The sequence below is a fragment of the Micromys minutus genome (genome assembly GCF_963924665.1).
Source record: "Micromys minutus genome assembly, chromosome: 1".
Classification (NCBI taxonomy): domain Eukaryota; kingdom Metazoa; phylum Chordata; class Mammalia; order Rodentia; family Muridae; genus Micromys; species Micromys minutus.
The window spans coordinates 46,107,784-46,126,571 of record NC_137969.1 but is presented as its reverse complement, the minus strand read 5'-3'; the positions used below and the strand labels follow the sequence as shown (position 1 = coordinate 46,126,571).

Sequence of the window (18,788 nt, the reverse complement as noted above, 5' to 3'; positions counted from 1 at the left end):
TATTATTATACAGTGATTTAATTTCCTGGAATATATCCAAAAAACATGTGTACCCCAAAAACTTATGTATGAATATCCATAGCTTCTTCAGAGGTCCATTAACAAGTAGATAAGCAAATTCTGGTATGTCATATAAAACTTCAACTATATCAATGATTAAAACTCACTGACTACTAACATATAGTCTTCAACATCAAAACATTTAGAAACAAAGCAAAATGTAAAAGATTACTTAAGTACTGCTCCAAAGTTACATAAATTTATATTAACTGAAGCTTTAATTTATAGTTCAAGTTTCCTAGAGTTGCTTTGTTGGAAGGAAGAGTGAAAGTGTTTAGAAATAATAAAGTGTTCTTTATTATTTAATATTTAGCATGCTTGAGCATTACTCAAGCATAGATGTTTAGGAAAAGCTAACCACATACTGGCACAGAAGTATTTGAAACCTTATGCTTGCTTCCTAAGAAATCAGTATCCAAAACACACAGTGGACATTAAAACAACAATAAAATCATTCAATAGACCTGAAATGACATGTATGCAAAGGAGATACAAGATGACTGATGGTTTGTGTACTTTCAGTTCAGGAAGTAGCAATTTAGAAGGTGTGGCCTTGTTGGAGTAGGTGTGGGTGTGGGCTTTAAGACCCTCACCCTAGCTGCCTAGGAGCCAGTCTTCTGCTAGCAGCCCTCAGATGAAGATGTGGAACTCTCAGCTTCTCCTGTACCATGCCTGCCTGAGTGCTGCCATGTTCCCTAATGGACTGCACCAAGGAACCTGTAAGCCAGCCCCAATTAAAGGTTGTCCTTATAAGACTTGCCTTGGTATTGTATCTGTTCATAGCAGTAAAATCCTAACTAAGAAAACGACCAATTTGCACAAAGAAAGATCATTAATCATACACCAGTACATCAGAAATATAGAAAACAAAACCATGTGAACATATTAGTTCACTGGTATTAGACTGGCTAAAATCTCAAAAGATAGTAAATGATCTTTGTGTACAAACTAGGTAAACTAAGCTGGTTAGAATATAAATGGTAGACCTGCTTGGCTGATTCTTAAAACATTAAACACAATGACTACTGAACCCAGCAATTAAAATTCCTAAGTATAGACCCAAGTTGGGCATATTCACAGCAACATATTGGTAACACCCACAAGTGGAAACACTACAAATACTCCATCAACTAACAAACTCATGCCTAACAGAAAAGGTTATTTGAAAAAGTATCAAAATATATATATACAATCACAAATGTATGTATGAAAAATGACCAATACCACAAAAAAAGATGCTTGTCTTTTCATAGGAACATAGGGAGACTGTGACTAAAAGACAACATGATCCTAAAGAAAACAATACATTTAAAGCTATATACATAATCAGAAGGGAAACTGAGGAGGTCAGGGGAGGTGGCACAGTGGGTAAAGACACTTGCCATGAAACCCTGCATCTTAAATTTGTGAGTAGACACCATGACCTAAAAGGTTGGAGAGAAAGAATCAACTGTACAAAGTAGGAACGTAGTATCTGGTGACTGACCAACTGTTACACCAAGGTAACTCTGAAACACAAGTAAAAACAACTTAACAAACACTCCATTGGACTTTCAACTAAAACCGATCTATTTTATATTTAATTCAAAAAGATAGACAGCATTATTGCACAAATTATTATAAAGTTGTGAATACTGCACTAGCAATGTTCTTTACCTAATATAAAAGCAATGTTACTTTAACTTCATAATAACATAGTAGGGTTCTTTTTTTTTTGAGAGAGAGCAACATTTATGTGAAATATAACAAAAAGATCAAACTCATAAAGACATGCATGGTATGTATTCATTAACAGTCCACAGAAATAAAAAAGGTTAACAAACTGAAGGGCCAAAATGAGGATGCCTCAATCCCACTTGTGAGGAAGAAAGCAATCATGGGGGGTGGGGGAGTGGGGGCAGGGCTTCCTGGGGAAAAGGGGGAGAGAGTGTGGAAAATGCAAACATGATCCGGTCTTGGGTGGGGGGAAGGACTAAAGCCCCAGGGGTCCAGCAGAAAAAAATGGAAACAGGCAACTTTGGGAGGTAGGAAGTTGGGGGACCCTTCAGAATGTACCAGAGGCAGGGAGGAAACTACAAGAAAGCAAAGGTGGACCTTAGATAAAATGCCCTACAGTGGGGAGAGGGAACTTGTAGAGCCCACCTCCAGCAGAAAGGCAGAGCATCAAGTAAGGATGTGGGTTGCCATCCCAGTCAAAACTCTGACCCATAATTGTTCCTGTCTGAAAGAACTACCAGGACCCAAAGTGGGATCTACCTCAAGGGGAGTCCCCAAGGCCTGACACTATTACTGAAGCTATGGAATGCGCTCACCAAAAGGTGCCTATCAAGACCCAACAAGCAGCTAAAAGAGTCAGATGTGGATATTTACACCCAACCAATAAACAAAAGCTGCTGAACCCTGTGGTTGAATTAGGGAAAAAGCTGGAGGAAGCTGAGGAGGACGACTATCCCATAGGAGGACCAGCAGTCTCAACTAACCTGGACCCCTGAGATTTCTCAAATACCGATCCACTAACGAGGCAGCATACACCAGCTAATATGAGACCCCCAACACATATACAGCAGAGAACTTCTGGCCAGGTCTGTGTTCAGTCATAGAAGCTGCACCTAACCCTCAAGAAACTAAAGTCCTCAGTAGGGAGGTCTGGTGGGGTGGGTGGGGTAAGGAGGCAGGTATGGGATGTCAGAGAAGGTGAACTGAGAGGCGGATAAAATATGTAATGTAAAAAAAGAAAGAAAAAAAAACTACTGAAACTTCAAAAGATTATAAAAACAAAAAGGTTTATTATCTTCAGTTTCTTGATGCCATAGCAGACAAATCAGTATGGTCTAGAAACACTTTTTGTGTACTGTTACTATAAAAGCAGACTTAGTCAAAACAAAAGATACTCATTTGCTAAGCTAGAAGTCACTGGTAAAAGACTTCTTGGGCATGTAAAAAGGCCTATATTTAATCACTGGTGTTCCATCCATCCAGGTAGCGCATATATGTGTGTGTGTGTGTGTGTGTGTGTGTGTATACATACATATATATATATATATATATATATATGAATAAATCATTTTTATTGATTTAAAAAACTTTAAAAAAAAAAAGCTTGGAAACAGGGTTTCCAGCTAGAGAAATCGCTCAGCAGTTAAGAGAACTAACTGCTATTCCAAAGGTCCACATGGTGGCTCACAACCATCTGTAACCTGATATGATGCCCTCTTCTGGTGTGTCTGAAGACAGCTACAGTGTACTCATATACATAAAAGAAATCAATGTATCTTTAGAAAAAAAACAAAAGAAACAGGGTTTCCTTATGTAGTTCTGGCTCTCCTGAAACTTTTTTTCTATAGACCAAGCTGACTTTGAACTAAGAGGTGGTGCCTCTGCCTCCTGAGTAGTAAGATCAAAGGTGTGGGCTTCTACTCCCAGACTGATAGTAGCACAAGGTGATCTCAGGCGCCAAGGCAGAAGGAGTCAAAATCTGAGACCAGCATTGGGCAGAGTATAGTTATACAGTCTGGGGGATACAAGGAGACCCTAACTAAAAGAGAAACAACACAACTCAAACTAAAGTGAAAAAACTTCAAAACCATATAAATGATTTAAACAACCTAATAAATGTTCATGAACTTGTAATATTTATAAATAATTAAATTTAGCACTTATTCATGTCAAGTACATTAAAAATACTCTAGCAGGGCGGTAGTGGTGGTGCATACCTTTAATCCAGCACTCTGGAGGCAAATGCAGGGAACCTCTGTGAGTCTGAGGTGACCCTTGTTTATAGAATGAGTTTGAGAACAGCCAGGGCTACTAAAAGAAACTCTGTCTCAAAAACCCAAAAATAAGCAAAAGAACAACAAAACCAAATTAGCTTATTTTAAACTGTATTGTGTGTGTGTGCTTGCATGTACACAGACAGGTAATAGAGGTGGGCAATCGTATGCAAAGGTCAAAGATAACTTTGTGGAAGTATGTTCATTCCTTTGTCCCGGGCTTGTCCAGTGACAAAGCTCATTGGGCTTGCAAGGCAAGTGCTTTCAGCCAATGAATAATCTACATACACCAAGAATAACCTCCCTCTTTGCTTCATTAAGTTACATAATTCCAATCTATGTCAACTTATCAAAACTTTTCCTTTCTACTATGTCTTAGTTAACTCAATCAAGTATTTAGTGAGTTATGTCGTCAATGAAACAGACAGAAGTGACTAAAATAAGGTAACAACTATAATTTGTCAAGATAAACCAGCTCACTTACCACAGTCCATGATTCTTGCTCCTTAGGCTCTAGAATTGCAGAATTAAAAATTTCTAGTAACTGCTGAAGCCCGCCAGCAGCAACAAACTGTAAGCAATTTTGAGAGTGAAGTTGAAACGAAATTAGTTACATGAAATAATGACGATCTGGTTTGCTGGCTTAGCAAACATTTATAAAAATCTTGTGTTTTATTGAAAATCACTGTCTATAAATAAAAATTAATTTAGTAGGGGCAGTGAAAGCGGGTTTCTCTGTGTAGCCCTAGCTGTCCTGGAACTCTGTAGACTAGGCTGATCTTGAACTCAAAGATCCACCTGCGGGGGCTGGAGAGATGGCTCAATGCTCTTCCAGAGGTCCTGAGTTCAAACCCCAGCAACCACATGGTGGCTCACAACCATCTGAAATGAGATCTGATGCCCTCTTCTGGTGTGTGTGAAGACAACGTCAGCGCACTTACATATAATAAATAAGTAGTTCTTTAACAAAAAAATAAAGATTCACCTGCCTCTGCCTCCTAAGTTCTAGGATTAAAGGTGTGAGCCTCCATGACCTAGCTAAAAATAATAACTACATAAAATATTTTCAGAAATTATTAAAAATTCTTATTATAGTTTATAAACATGACTTCAAATTTTAGCAACTGAACCTCAGATACTAAGATGTCCTAATTTAAATGTGTGTTGGAGGACGAGGAGACAATGCTGACAGTGACATGGGATAAACACCAGTGCTAAAATTAGGGTAGAAATTAGGAGTAGCAAAGCACTAAATAATCTTCCTTAATATTACTATGATTTAGGGCAAATATGTAATTTTTCACCTACATTTTAAGAGTAAATCAGGAGTAACTCTATAGAGGCAAACTCACTCAGTAAGCCTTGTCTTGTAAGCACAGAACTAAATTCAATGCCTGAAACCCACCTAAAAACATGGTGGTAAATGCTTATGAACACAGCAATGGGGAGTCTGAGACAAGGGTAGACCTAGGGTTTGCAGGCTATTCTGTGAAGCCTAACAGATGAGTTCAAAGACCAGGCCAATCTCAAAGGATGTGTAAAGCTGACACTAGAGGATAGTCATTTAAGCATGTTCTCTCATTCTCTCTGCTCACTCTACCCTACCCTTCCTCCCTCCATCCCCCTCTCTCTCTTTCTCTGCTCCAAAAGGCATAGTGGTAGGAGCAGATTTGCAGGCAGGAAGTCAGAGAGAAACAAATACTCCCCTGGCTTCTCTCCCCCTTATGTTTTTATTCAGTTTAGGACCATACTATGGGAGTGTGTCACACTTTGGAGGTAAGTCTTTCATTCTCATTGCAGCCTGTTTGGAAACCCTCTCACACCCATATGAAGGGCTGTGTTTCCTAGGTGTTCTAAATCCAAACAAGCTGACCCTGAAAATGAACCACCATAGGCTGGCACCTGAAGCTTCACCAATAATGTACTTCTCATCTTGGGTCCCAGTGGCAAAACTGGCATTTTTTGCTCTTACACTTTTGGACACTTGGACATCATCAATGGTTTCTTCAACGAGATCAGAGGCACAAACCTCCCTCTTGTATGGGTTTGCTGAACATTAAGAGACCACTTACAACAATCGTGTCCACCATGGCGTAGACATTGGCCCCTACTTTTGAGTCTCTCTTCTGGATGGGGATCAGAGGTCTTTAAGAGCATTAGGCTGTGGTGACAGGTGCTCATCACCTTGGTACTTCCAGGCCCTACTGCTGGCATTGTCCTTTACAATCTTGTAATCAACTGGGGGTCTCGAATAACCCCCACCCTCTCCAAGCAGGGGATCACGAAGCTGGCTCATAAACTGCATTTGAGTGAGCGGCTGCCATCTCTCACCTCCCTTTCCTTGGAGCATCTGCTGACTATTCAGGGTCCACGACCTATAAGTCACCATGATCCCTCAAGCAGTTAAAAGCTTCCTGTCTGCCTTACATAATGTTCAGCACAACACACACACACACACACACACACACACGCACGCACGCAATTGAACGTATGTGTATACACGCTACCACTCCCCACACAGCAATAAACTCTCTGCCTCCCTATGAATGTGGAGAGATGGTTCAGTTACAAGGAATACATATTGCTATTGCAAAGGACTCAGGTTCCTACAGAAAGGAGCTCATCTGTAACTCCAGTTCAAAGGGATATGTAGAGGGACATTAGCCTCCACAAGCACTACATATATGCGAGCAAACACTCAAAAACATAAAACTAAAATAAATCTTTAAAAATATTCTTAAAATAATGATTTATAGAACCCAAAAAGTACTTTTCTCAACCTTTTCCAAAATTAATTAATTAATTAATTAATAATGATCAAACCTTGCAAGTCCAGGAATTTTTACTATTTTCCACTTGATCTTCACTTGAATCATCAGAATCTGGATAAAGATCACTGTAACTTCCCTGTGAGAAAGGGAAAATATAAATAAGGAAGGTTATCAGGAGAAAAAATTACGCTAGAATTAAATAATAGTATGATTCGGAATTCTGGAAGAGTAAAGACTTTAATGATAATACTGGATCTGTAATTACCGTTGACTCTCTTCTTATTCTTCTGTTAGGTTTTCCCAGTGCTTCAATAATTTCAAGAGCATATAACAACTTATGAGCACTCTTAATTTTGAGAAGTTCCTTCCAATTAAGTCCATCATTGCTCTTAAATTACAAAAAGAAAAACAGGTTTAAAAAGACAACTTCCTAGATAATTCTCTAAATTCTAAAACTCATCAAAATGAATAGTAGCACAAAACACAAATACTGTTCACTTAAAAAACATCAAAATATAAAAAGACAAGGATCAGAAATGGTACTGGCAGCATATTTAAAGCACTAACTATTCATTATATATTATTAAAATAAAAAAATTTTATCAAAAAAGCACAGCAAAAGAATTAAATTAGAAAATTGCTATTTCTGCAATCAATATATGAGCGTATGCTTGCATAATATGTGAATCTGAAAATGTTATTACTCAAGTGGTCACTAGTCACATTCCAAGTCTTTTTCAATTCAAGTAATTTAAGAAGTCATATGCTCTGAACTCATATGATGATGTGCCATATCAGACAGTTGGTGGTATGTAACAGTAAGTCATTTGTTTTTGTATTCATTACATATGAGTCTTACAATAGATCTTTGAAGAAATCCCTGGTTATGGAACCTTTAAGAAAGCATTCTTGGGCCAGGTGTGGAGGCACACACCTTTTATCTCAGTACTTGGCAGTGGAAGGTAGATCTTTCTTAGTTCAAGGACAACCTAGTATATGTGGTGATTTCTGTGCCAACCAAGGCTACATACTCCGTCTCAGGCTCCAAAGGAGGTAGGTAATGTTCCCATCCCTCAAAGGGGGATGGAAAGATGACTACACTGTTAAGAGTACATACTGCTCTTGGTGTGGTTCCCAGCACCAATGGAACATGGCTAAACAACTTGTAATTCCCACTCCTGGGTATCCAACACCCTTTTCTGCCTCCATATGGACCTTCACTCATGTGCATTCCACATACATACTCAAGGATATATCATTGAAAAAAATAGTATAAATATTTAGGAAAGTAATCCTTCATTGTAAAGGCATTCTACAATGATATCCAACACTTACTATATGTAATTTGATACTTAAAAAGAAACATTAACTATGTATTACATTTGTTGCCTTGTTTTCTCAATTCTGTCATTGGATCTGTATAACAATCTAAAACAAGGTCTGATGGATGTCACTTAATCACATTATATTTATCTCAATTTTACTTGTTTTGTTATCAAGAGGAAATATTCAAAACATACAAGTTTTTAAACACCTCATCAATAAAAACACTCCTGTGGGGCTGGAGAGATGGCTCAAAAAAGTACTTATTCTCTTGCAGAGGACCCAGATTCAATTCCTAGCACCCAAATGGCAGTTCACAGTCATTCATTAACTCCAGTTCCAGGGGACCCAATACCTTCTTCTAGTTTCTGCAGTGCCAAGCACACACATGGTACACAGATATACATGTAGGCAAAACACTCATACACATAAAAAAATCTTTTAAAAAGGCAAATTCCTATTTTTCTAAAGACAATTTAATAAAAGATCACTTGTAATTTACTTAGTATGTTATGTAACTTTAGAAACAAATGGATTTTAAACTGACATTTGTTCCTATTAAGTTAGCAAAAGGAGGTTGGTGAGATGGCTCAATCAGAACATATTGGGTCCCAAGCAACCTTTGAAGAAGCTGAGCATAGCTGTCACATGTCTGTATTAGTGACACTGAGAGGACAGAGAAAGGAGAATACACACAACACAAGGGTCACTGTAGCGAAAAGACATGGGGGGACCCATGGGGTGAAGATGCTGCTGTTGCTGCTTCTATCCAAGAATGACCTCTACCCTCCTTGTACGTATGCACACAAACACTGCCCATGAGGGTACAAAGCATTAGGATCACCTGCTCATCTGAGATATTCTGGAATGCCATCAGCATGTTTGGACAAGTAGGAAGAAGCATCAGCAACTCCCACACACGCCTTGAAAGATTTTCTGCATGAAGATGAAGTTCTTCACATTTTAAGCTCTACATAAAATAAGAACAGTATATTATCAAGATTGATCAGAATAAATAAAAAATTTAACATCAATTTAAAAACTGTTTGCTAGAATCTCCTACTCTCACTTTAAAAACAGTCTGAAAATTTAATACTGTGTTTCTCAGGGTAAATGTATTCTAGAAAATGAACAAATTAGGTACTTTTCTACTTATTGTCAACCATTTTTGTTTGTTTTCATGTATGAGAGCTTTGCTGCATGTACACCTACATGCCAGAGGAGGGCGTCAGATTCCTTTATAGAAGGTCATGAGCCACCATGTGGGTAGTAGGAGCTCAAACTCAGGCCCTTAGGAGGAGCAGCCAGTGCTTTTAACTGCTCTGCCATCTCTTCAGCCCCTTGACATATTTTATATTGGCTGTTCATTGTTCTCCGGCAACTTTTGAAATAGAAGTTTAACCATTTGTTTCATAATTTCCATAACTTCCTTATTTCTCCTTTGCAGATTATTATTCTATATACAACAAAGACTCACTAAATTAAATTCTGACCTATCTGTGAAGTGATTAAGGAAAAGCACAAACCTTAATGAACCTGAATTTTGTCATTATCATCTGATAAAACTTAACTTGAAAATGGTGAACAAATAAAGACTAGAAAAATAAAGTTTTCAAAAGCACACTTAAAAAGTAAGTTTCCATCCACTGCCCACTATAGCACTGCTGCTGTCTTATGTAGTGGAGATGCCTTCAGTCTGTTTTCTCCAGTACACCTTCCATGTTGTCGCCTGAGCACTGTTATGAACTACGCAGAGAAAGATCTCATATTCTCACCATAGTACTAATGCATCTTCTGAATATAGTAAAGGCTATGCCTAGCTCCACAGAAACTTGTTGCACCAAAAAGAGGCTTCCATCCTCTCAGAAGAGGAGAGGAGGTGGGGGTAAAGATTCGGTGAGGGGGTGATGAGGTAGAGGAGTGATGATAGAAATGTAACATGAATACAATTTAATTAATTCTTAAAAAGGAAAATGAATAATGAAGGCCTTAAGCTAGTCATTATCAAAGCTATTGGATTAAAAGAAAACTCTATAGACAAGCACAGTGGAGAGTGCTGTGGTCTCGTTGTTCAGCAGAAAAGGAATCAAATAAGCAAGATCAAGACTACTACTATTAGCTGTGTGACATACACCTGTAACACACCAATGGGAAGGCTCAGACTGGAGGGCTCCAAGTTCAAGGTTAGACTGCACAACATTAAGTGAGATTTTCATCAAAACAACCCACAGCAATAATAAAATAGGAGACTGTTACATGTTGTCCTCATAACTAGCTCCTTCTCATTCCTCTAACTTAGATTTGGGATGGTCTCACAGAAACCATACATGTGGTTTTCTTTTACGAGGGTTTCCCTAATTAATTGAATGGCAGTTTTTTGACTTAAAACCTAGTTTATCTGAAAAATATTTATATTAGCTTCCTTAGAAGGCAGGTCACTATCTCCCACAACTGATTGAATGAAGTCTAAAATCTACTACTTTAAAACAACACTTTTATTACAGTATGCCTAGGTCATATTAAGCTTAAATATATTAATTTGTTAGTAACTAACCAACAAACAAGTGATTCCTGAGCAAGCAAAGCAAAACAACACCACCCCACCCCACCCCACCCCCAAAAAAAAAAAAAAAACATATTTGGGCTGGTCGGTAAAGGCACTTGGAGGCAGAGGCAAGAGGATCTCTCCCTCTCTCTTTCTGTGTGAATTCCAGGACTACCAGGGCTACACAGAGAAACCTTGTCCTGAGAAACAAAACCTAAACAAGGAAAAAAGGCTCCTGGGCTTCACTGTTAAAAGATTAGAAAACTGTTTCTTAATATCTCAAAAGAAAGATAAAATCTATGAGAAACAAATCTGAGCATTACCTCACTGTCAACAATTGCCACTTTTCCTGAGGGTGGTTTAAATGAAGCAAGCATTTCTAATAAATCAAAGAGAGTAGTTAAATGAGGTTCTTGTAACAGCAAAAGCATTGGAATGTTGTCCTTTTGAGGAGGTGGGAGGCAAGATGCAGGCAGCTGAACACCTTCTCCTTTCCTTTCTCTTCTTGGTGCACCCAAAGAAACAAATACCATCTAAAAGAGAGAGAGAGGTGGAGGAATAAAAGAAAAAGAAAAAATATATAAAGTGTTTTATCTAAGCAAACAATAAAATTGAGGTATAATATAGCTCCATTTATAATTTTAATGCATAGTATTTAAAACTATTTAATTAGACTTCAATTATTAACTTTCTGGGAAACATAAATAAAATCCAACTACAATTTATGTATGTACCTGCATATCTTTAAAACCAAGTTCATGAAGTGCTTTTTCATCATAGTCTGTTGTTAATTCATGTCCAGACGAAATCATCCTGACAGGCCCCATGAGGCCACCTTAAAGACAACAAAAAAGGGAAATAAACTGTTAATGTCATTTGATAACAATGGTACAACAGGGCAAAACATTCACTGTTCATTAAAACTTAAATATGCAACTCCTGAGAAGCCAAGAGTAAGCATACTTCCTAAGTGGGATCTATTGTCTTAAATCTTTTTTTTTCCACGAACATAATGAAAGCAACCCCTGTGTTTTCTTGTTATAACATGATAGCAAGAATCTTCTAGAACTCACTGCATTTCCCCCAAATTACTGAATGCATTAGCAAGCACGCACACATACACACACGCACACATACACACACACACACACACACACCCAGTATTTAACTGAGCACCCCATATCTTCAAACAAGAACAAAACAAAACATGGCAAAGAGAAAAAAAAATACATCCTTTAAGATCTATCAGATTATTCAACAGCCTACTAGTAAAAGACCAGTGAGTCTGTCAATGATTTAAGAATGCCTGAAAGTCTGCTGCAGCAGTTCTATCCCTCGACTTCAGCTCCCATCACCGTCTCCACTGCACAATCCATGTTCAGCTACTACTCCATACTTTTGACACAGCGTTTCACAATGTAGGCGAGGGTAGACTACAGCTCTCTGTGTAGACCAGGCTGACTTTGAAATCAGAGATAAATCTACCTCTTCCTCCCAAGTGATTTGATAAAACTGTGTGCTGCCCTGCTCAGTTCCTTGCTCTTTCTGTAAAATGTGCTGCCCTACCTAAAGAAATATAATGTCTACCCCAGGAATTCACAGGGCACATAACTTGATTTTCCTCAAGGTACTCAAAATGAGAGCTTCTGTCTAAGCATGAATGTCAGAGCACCCACCCCATTATTATTTCTGCTATGTTATTTTTCTTTAAAGCATGTCTTTCTTCAACAAAATACAAAAACAAAAATTCAGTTTCAACTGGGGCACATTTCTTTTTCCCATACGTACTAGTGGACACTGTAAACATAGTAGACACTAAAAATAATTACTATATAGTCAATGACTGTATTATAATAATTAATAATAATAATGCTTAATTGGGAAAAAACAGAATTATTAAATGTAACATAATTTAATTAAACAATACTGTTTGGTTTTGCTTTAAGTTAAATAAGTTAAATAGATTTCACTATGAAGTCAAGGTCCCTGATACAGCTTATAACCATGTGCCACTACACACAAAGGGCATTGCCTAATTTTATCCAGTGTCAGTGTCTGCTTGATGACAGATTCAGAGGTCAAACCACCAGCCATGTGAAACAGGAATGCTACACTTAGGTAAACACCAATCTTCAATTTTATTAAGACAGAAACTATTTCAAGAGTACAAAGCAACTATTTTCAAGAGTAATGAATAAAACATATTATGCAACATTTCTTTACATAATGACACAACATTTCTATTTTGATTGTGGTAGCAAGGCTGGGGATAAAACTCAGGACCTTGCACATTATAGGCAAGTGCTATACCAAACACAACCCCAATAATAGTACATAATAGTTGTCAATTTCTTTTCCACTTTATAACAAGAAGATTTAATACAGGAAACATTCATTTCTAACACTAAGATTGAATCTGGCAATTTTCTTTGCTAGAGTATAAAATGCCATATAATTAAACTAACACGTAGCCTTTGCTAGGTTTCAAAGGTTTCTTTTGAAAGAGGTGGACATCCCAGGTATTGAACTAGGGTCTCAGGTGTTCATTCCCTGAGCAAAACAAGTTTGTTACCACTGAGCTAGAGCCCTCATCTCTACAGGACATTTTTTAGCCTAAGAATTGCTTAACAATTAATTGTGGCAAGATTTCTTGCCTTAAAAAAAAATTATCATGCCAAACATGGTGACTCATACCTATAGCCCTAGCATTCATGAGACTGAGGCAGAAATTGCTCTGAGTTTGACAGTAATGCACAGACTACCAAGCAGGAAAAAAAAAAATTAAGATCCCTTTAAAATAATATTTTGATGCAGAAGAAATAGATCCTTAATAAAACTTGTTATGGGGTCAGTATATAAAAAGTGCTTGCTAATAAACATGACATTCTGAATTCAATAACTAAAACAAACATGGTTGAAAAGTGAGAACAGATTTTCACATGCTATCCTCTGGCCTCCACAAGCAAGCTCTGGTATGAGCTACACCCCCAGAATATATATACACATAAGTAGGACTAATAAAAATACTTTAAAATAACTTTGAGGCCAGGTAATATGGAGAACACCTTTAATCCCATCTCTCAGAAAGCAAAGGAAGGTGGATCTCGGAACCTGAGGCAAGCCTGGCCTACACAGTGAATATGATAATGAGATTCTGTTTTAAACAAACCATAATACCAAAAAAAAAAATAAAAATCAATTAACTAGTATATGCTGTATACAGACCCGTAAGAAATGTCCAGAGTAATAATTCAAAGGGGAAGCCAGTGTTCAAAGACACTAGAAAGCCCTTTACTAGAAAAAAGACAAACAGGGAGCTTCCAGAAATGATCTCACTCTTAATCTGGGCAACGTGAGTTTCCATTTTATGTTAATTTCACATAGTATTCTTTATATACAGCCATTTAAGTCTGTCAGTCCAAGAATGTCTCCATGAGTACATGTGGGAGGGGGCTCCTATACGATTGCAAACTTGCTCGTGTGTATGCCTGTTCAGGATACGGGTCCACTCTATATAGCTGTCTTCAAATTAACAATATCTTGGCTAAATTTAATTACTTCAGTATCATCGATAAACATATAAAGAACAACACTTATTTCTAAAAATGTTTCCATTTTCAGAATTTTCCAGTTTTTTTAAGCACATGCATCCTTCACTTATCAAGCATCCCTGATCCAAAACCTCTAGATCAAACAAACAAATTGGATAAAGCTAGATTACAAGCAGCAAAAGACTAGAAATCCATCAACAATTACAAGTGTTTATCACATCAAATCCCAAATCGTCTTTATGGTTACATCAAAAAGTCTGGAGAGACACCAAGAGAAAGCTGTTACATAAATGCATTGTGGTCAGCCAGATGAGCTGTGTTTGATTCCTAGAGCATACAAGGTAAAACTGGTTTTTACATGTCCCTGGACCTCCACATGTGCACTGTGACATGTACATACTCACATATATAACAGATAAATGATAGCTACATCATGATAAAGATGATAGACAGACAAAACTTACTTCTAGGAAGCCTGAAAAGAATCCTGTAAAAAAAAAAAAATGCCTCCAAATAACACCTAAAGCCATTGTCACATTAACACCTAATGAAACCAAGGATCATGGGAAGTAGCTACTGAGGTCACTAAAGATTTAAAATTGCTATGATGGTCTAAATGTTTATATTCCCAGACAAAAATATCGCTGAAATTTATTTCTTCATGCAATGGTGTTTGGAAATATAGGGGAGCAGTCGAGAACATCAAGGAAAACCATTACAAATGCATTAATACTTATACAAAGGTCTAGAAGAAACATTAGGTTTCTTTCCTTTTGACTTTCTACTTTTCTGAAATGTTAAAGAATAACATTCAATACATTGTACTGAAAGGAGAAAGCAGCCCTCACCAGATTCTGATCTTATGCTTTATAACCAGATCATAAGTTTGCAGATCAGTGACAAACAGATTTAGGTTGCTTATCTGGTAGCTCACATGTATAATCCCAGAATGTTTGAAGCATGGGCAGGAGATTTCCTGAGAATCCGAGTCTAATTTGGGAATATGCAGTAAAGTCTAGGTCAGCTTAGACTCCACAGTAAAGATTCCATTTTCAAAATTAAAATAAAACAAAACAAAAAACACCACCAACAACAACAACAACAAAACACCCTACAATTTAAGCAAATGTAAGAGCAAGACAAGATGGATTGAGTTGTTACACAATGAAGCCTAAAATGGTATAAGCATGTTAAGTGTGAGACTTACCAGGAAACTCTCCCTTTCTGCTGCTTTGACCAAACTCTTGAAGCTGAGCTTGTTGATTTATTTGTTCTTTCTGTAAGTTTTCATACCAATGAGTTACTTCAGCCCTAAGATCTGCTACCTGGTCACTGGGATACATTTCAATAGTCATCTGAAATATGAGATGTACCCAATTAAACATCACTAACAACCAAACCCAAATGATTCATCAAAGATGTGAATAAAAAAAAAAGTTACCAAATTCAGGAATTAAACCTTATAAATACCTTGTCAGGAAGTCCAGCAGGCTGACATACAACCCTTAGAGGCAGAGACTGTTTGTCACTCAGTGCTTTCAAATGACTACTAATACCAGTGCCCTCAATTTGCCACTGTCTCAGATGATATGCAAACCTACAACACACAGAAAGACCATTTTGAGTATTTTAATGTTACAGTAGTTTTTAATATTTTACAAAATGGAAAATTCCATAAGTTATACAAATTTTAGATTCATCAGGGTGACTTGAACTTAAATGAAAACAGCTAAGAATTCATGATTAAAACAAACTCCCAAAAACTTACTGAAGGAAAAAAATCCCATTCTAAAAACAATTATTTAAAAGGTGGGCAGAGAAGCAGGAGGAAACTAACCCAGAACTCAAGAGTAACTGAATAATGAAATACCAGGTTATCATTTTTACATTCAAAAACATAAAGAGATTTAAAGAAATACTCTCAGATAAAGACAGACAGACACACACATTCTACACAAATATTTTTAAATATGGGAATATTATATGAACCAGTTTCTCAGAATATGAGATTGGATTCACCCAAGAATGGAAAAATAAACTGGATTGAAAGACTAATTTTAGTGAGCTAGAGTGATCTTGTTTCTCCAGACAAACCAGGACTCAATTCCCATCACCCACAGGGAGGCTGAAACTATCCCATTACTAGAGTTCCAGTGGATCTGACACCCTCTTATGACCTTCGTATGTACCCAGTACACATATATACATGTAAACAAAATGCTCATAGATAAAATGTTCTTAAAAGGAATCTCCTGCACACCCAAAGTCAGCTAGCATGACATATACTAAATACTTGAAAATTCTCCGATTTTCTCCAGTTGTGGAAGATGTGTTCCTGAATTTTAAATAAACAACTTAAACAAACAAACAAAAAAAAAAACTAACCAGGCATTCTGAAATAAAAGGATGAACATTCTATCCTAGAATTGAAACAATATCCAGGTCTATGACTGGTCAAAAGTAATTAAAGAGTAATTAAAGAGTGCTTTCTACTGCACATTTCCAAGTTTTTACTCTTCAACCTTGGTTGAAAAAAAAATGTCCACTTACATCTTGAGCTTATTAATGTTGTTCCTGAAGGCAATCCACAGGCTACTTTACACACCCTCAAGAGTTTACCACTCAAAGTCAACACAACATTCTGCCCCCAGGTATGATAACAAAACAACAACAAAAACCACGAGAAAGAAAGTTTCCAGATATTGCCTACTGCTCCTGAGAAAGAAAACCACTTTTGAATGAAAATGGCTGCTGAAATTAAACCATTTTCTTAAGATATTACTATTATCCACTATTATACAAAAGTTATTTCAAAATTTTTTATCTACATGTTGCATAATTTCAAATCTGTAACACTAAGCACATTTAACACCTGATATACAAAGATACAAGATAAGATCTGCTTGGCAATATATAACTTTTAGCCTATTGCTACAGATTTTTTTTAATGCAATTTTATACAATTCATAGTTACCTAGTTTTTCACAGATGTTTTCATGACTTAATATTAATTTTAGCATGAAATAAATCAAGATATAAATGAAAGATATCTTTAAGACAAGGTGCTGGACTTAGATACTAGAAACTCAGGAAGTGTACGACTGAATCTTTGCAAACAAGAACTAAGTATTGGTAAAATTATGCTGTGCAGGACCTACAAATGTGTGTTACCAAGCCAGTTTGCTGCTCTTCAAAGCACAAAATTCTTTTACAAAAATTTAGTATATCACCAATGGCAAGCATGTCAGATAGGAAACAGCAATTACAAAAGACTTTTGTTTCCTATGGTATCTTAGAGTTATACAAGTTTGTTTGACTTTTTAACTAATTTGAATGAAACCAAAACATTTGCTTATTTTTATTTTTCTAAAGTAGTAAAGGTAAAAAGTAAAGTAGTAAAGGCTCCAATGCAAAAATTCCAGAGTTCTCTTATACAGTCTTTAAAAACACAAGGAATTCAGGAAATTTCTACAATCTGTAATCATAAAACAATTTTAAACTGCGCAAGTGTTTCAAGCCATGTGAACAGGTTATAAGAATATGTAGGATTATCTTACTATTCAATAGTCCTTACAGTTAAATAAAATGGCAAAATATAAACTGTACATGATTTTATAACTATCAAACTAAGATCTGAAGTTGAAAGAAGTTATAATTTTAACAAATTTTCAACACAGTTCTTAGTACTTTTATAATTATACTCATCGTTAAATGACTTTTAACAAACAGAATTTTGTAATTAAAACTATCTACTTACCTTTCATTTCAGTTGATATATTCATAAATGTTAATTTGCTTTATTTCTGTATTACACAGGGTATGTCTAAATTAATTATACAGATATTCATTAACACAGAAATTTTTGGTCATGTTTCCATGGTAAATGGAAATTCAAAATTAAAATACTCTCTCCTAGTCCAGGAAGAAAAAAAAACAGCAAATGAAACAAATGATTCAACTTGATAAAATATGAAAGATTATTTGATGTTGCTGGGGAGAGTTGTAGTGTAAGCTGTTTCAGTGTTGGTGTTCCTGCCTTTTCAGTCATAATACCTCAGTAGAAATGAAATTGTTGAGTATCTGATTCATGCATAACTGCTGAAACCCTAAAGATTTTAAATTGGATTATTTATGAGGAAATTATAGTGCCTGTTAAACAAATGACACTTAAGTTTCTACACCAACTATTTCCATTACTACCCACCTAGTCTGAGTACAATGTTTCCAACGTGCCCATAATAAGAACTTTTAGAATACATGTAGACATATTAACAATATGAATACTGACATTTATTCATAGAGTACAGTGTAACAGTAACAATTACCTTCTCCTAAATGCTTCCAGATGTGTCTTCAGCATAAGCAATCCTCTTTCTATAACTGTGAGACTTGAGTGTGATTCTTGTTCAAGACTGCTAGAAGCTAGCATAAGACTTTCCATGCACTTACTAATAAATTCTTGTTCCTTTTCCAAACCCGTTTTACCTGAAACCCAGATATATATTCATTACACTTTTACATCTTTATTGATCTGTATAAAGAAAATGAACCAAACTGAAGCTTAATCAAATCTCCTCGCATAAAAAAGAACTTATTAGAACTGCCACAGTAGTACATGTCTGTTAGCCCAGCACTCAGGAAACTTAGGCAGGATTGAGAATTCTAGGCAATTTGGGATAAATAGCAAAACTGAGTCTCAGAAAAAGAAACACAGGCTGGAGATGGTCCAGAAAACCCAGGATCAATTCCCAACACCCACAGGAACCAT

The 18,788-nt window shown here is 36.5% G+C and overlaps 1 protein-coding gene across 3 annotated transcripts in view; it reads right to left on the bottom strand.

Moving 5' to 3' along the window:
* The window catches only part of USP34 (ubiquitin specific peptidase 34), a 181,468-nt gene that overhangs the window by 84,880 nt on the left and 77,800 nt on the right, over nucleotides 1-18,788 (bottom strand). For all 3 annotated transcript variants that reach the window (XM_080920351.1, XM_080920352.1, XM_080920353.1), the window contains exons 25-33: nucleotides 18,346-18,505; nucleotides 15,491-15,617; nucleotides 15,228-15,375; nucleotides 11,204-11,304; nucleotides 10,793-11,002; nucleotides 8,769-8,894; nucleotides 6,867-6,989; nucleotides 6,654-6,737; nucleotides 4,315-4,401 (exon numbers count right to left, since the gene is read on the bottom strand). In XM_080920351.1, coding sequence (XP_080776477.1) covers nucleotides 4,315-4,401; nucleotides 6,654-6,737; nucleotides 6,867-6,989; nucleotides 8,769-8,894; nucleotides 10,793-11,002; nucleotides 11,204-11,304; nucleotides 15,228-15,375; nucleotides 15,491-15,617; nucleotides 18,346-18,505 — 1,166 coding nt within the window. The remainder of the gene's footprint in view (nucleotides 1-4,314; nucleotides 4,402-6,653; nucleotides 6,738-6,866; nucleotides 6,990-8,768; nucleotides 8,895-10,792; nucleotides 11,003-11,203; nucleotides 11,305-15,227; nucleotides 15,376-15,490; nucleotides 15,618-18,345; nucleotides 18,506-18,788) is intronic.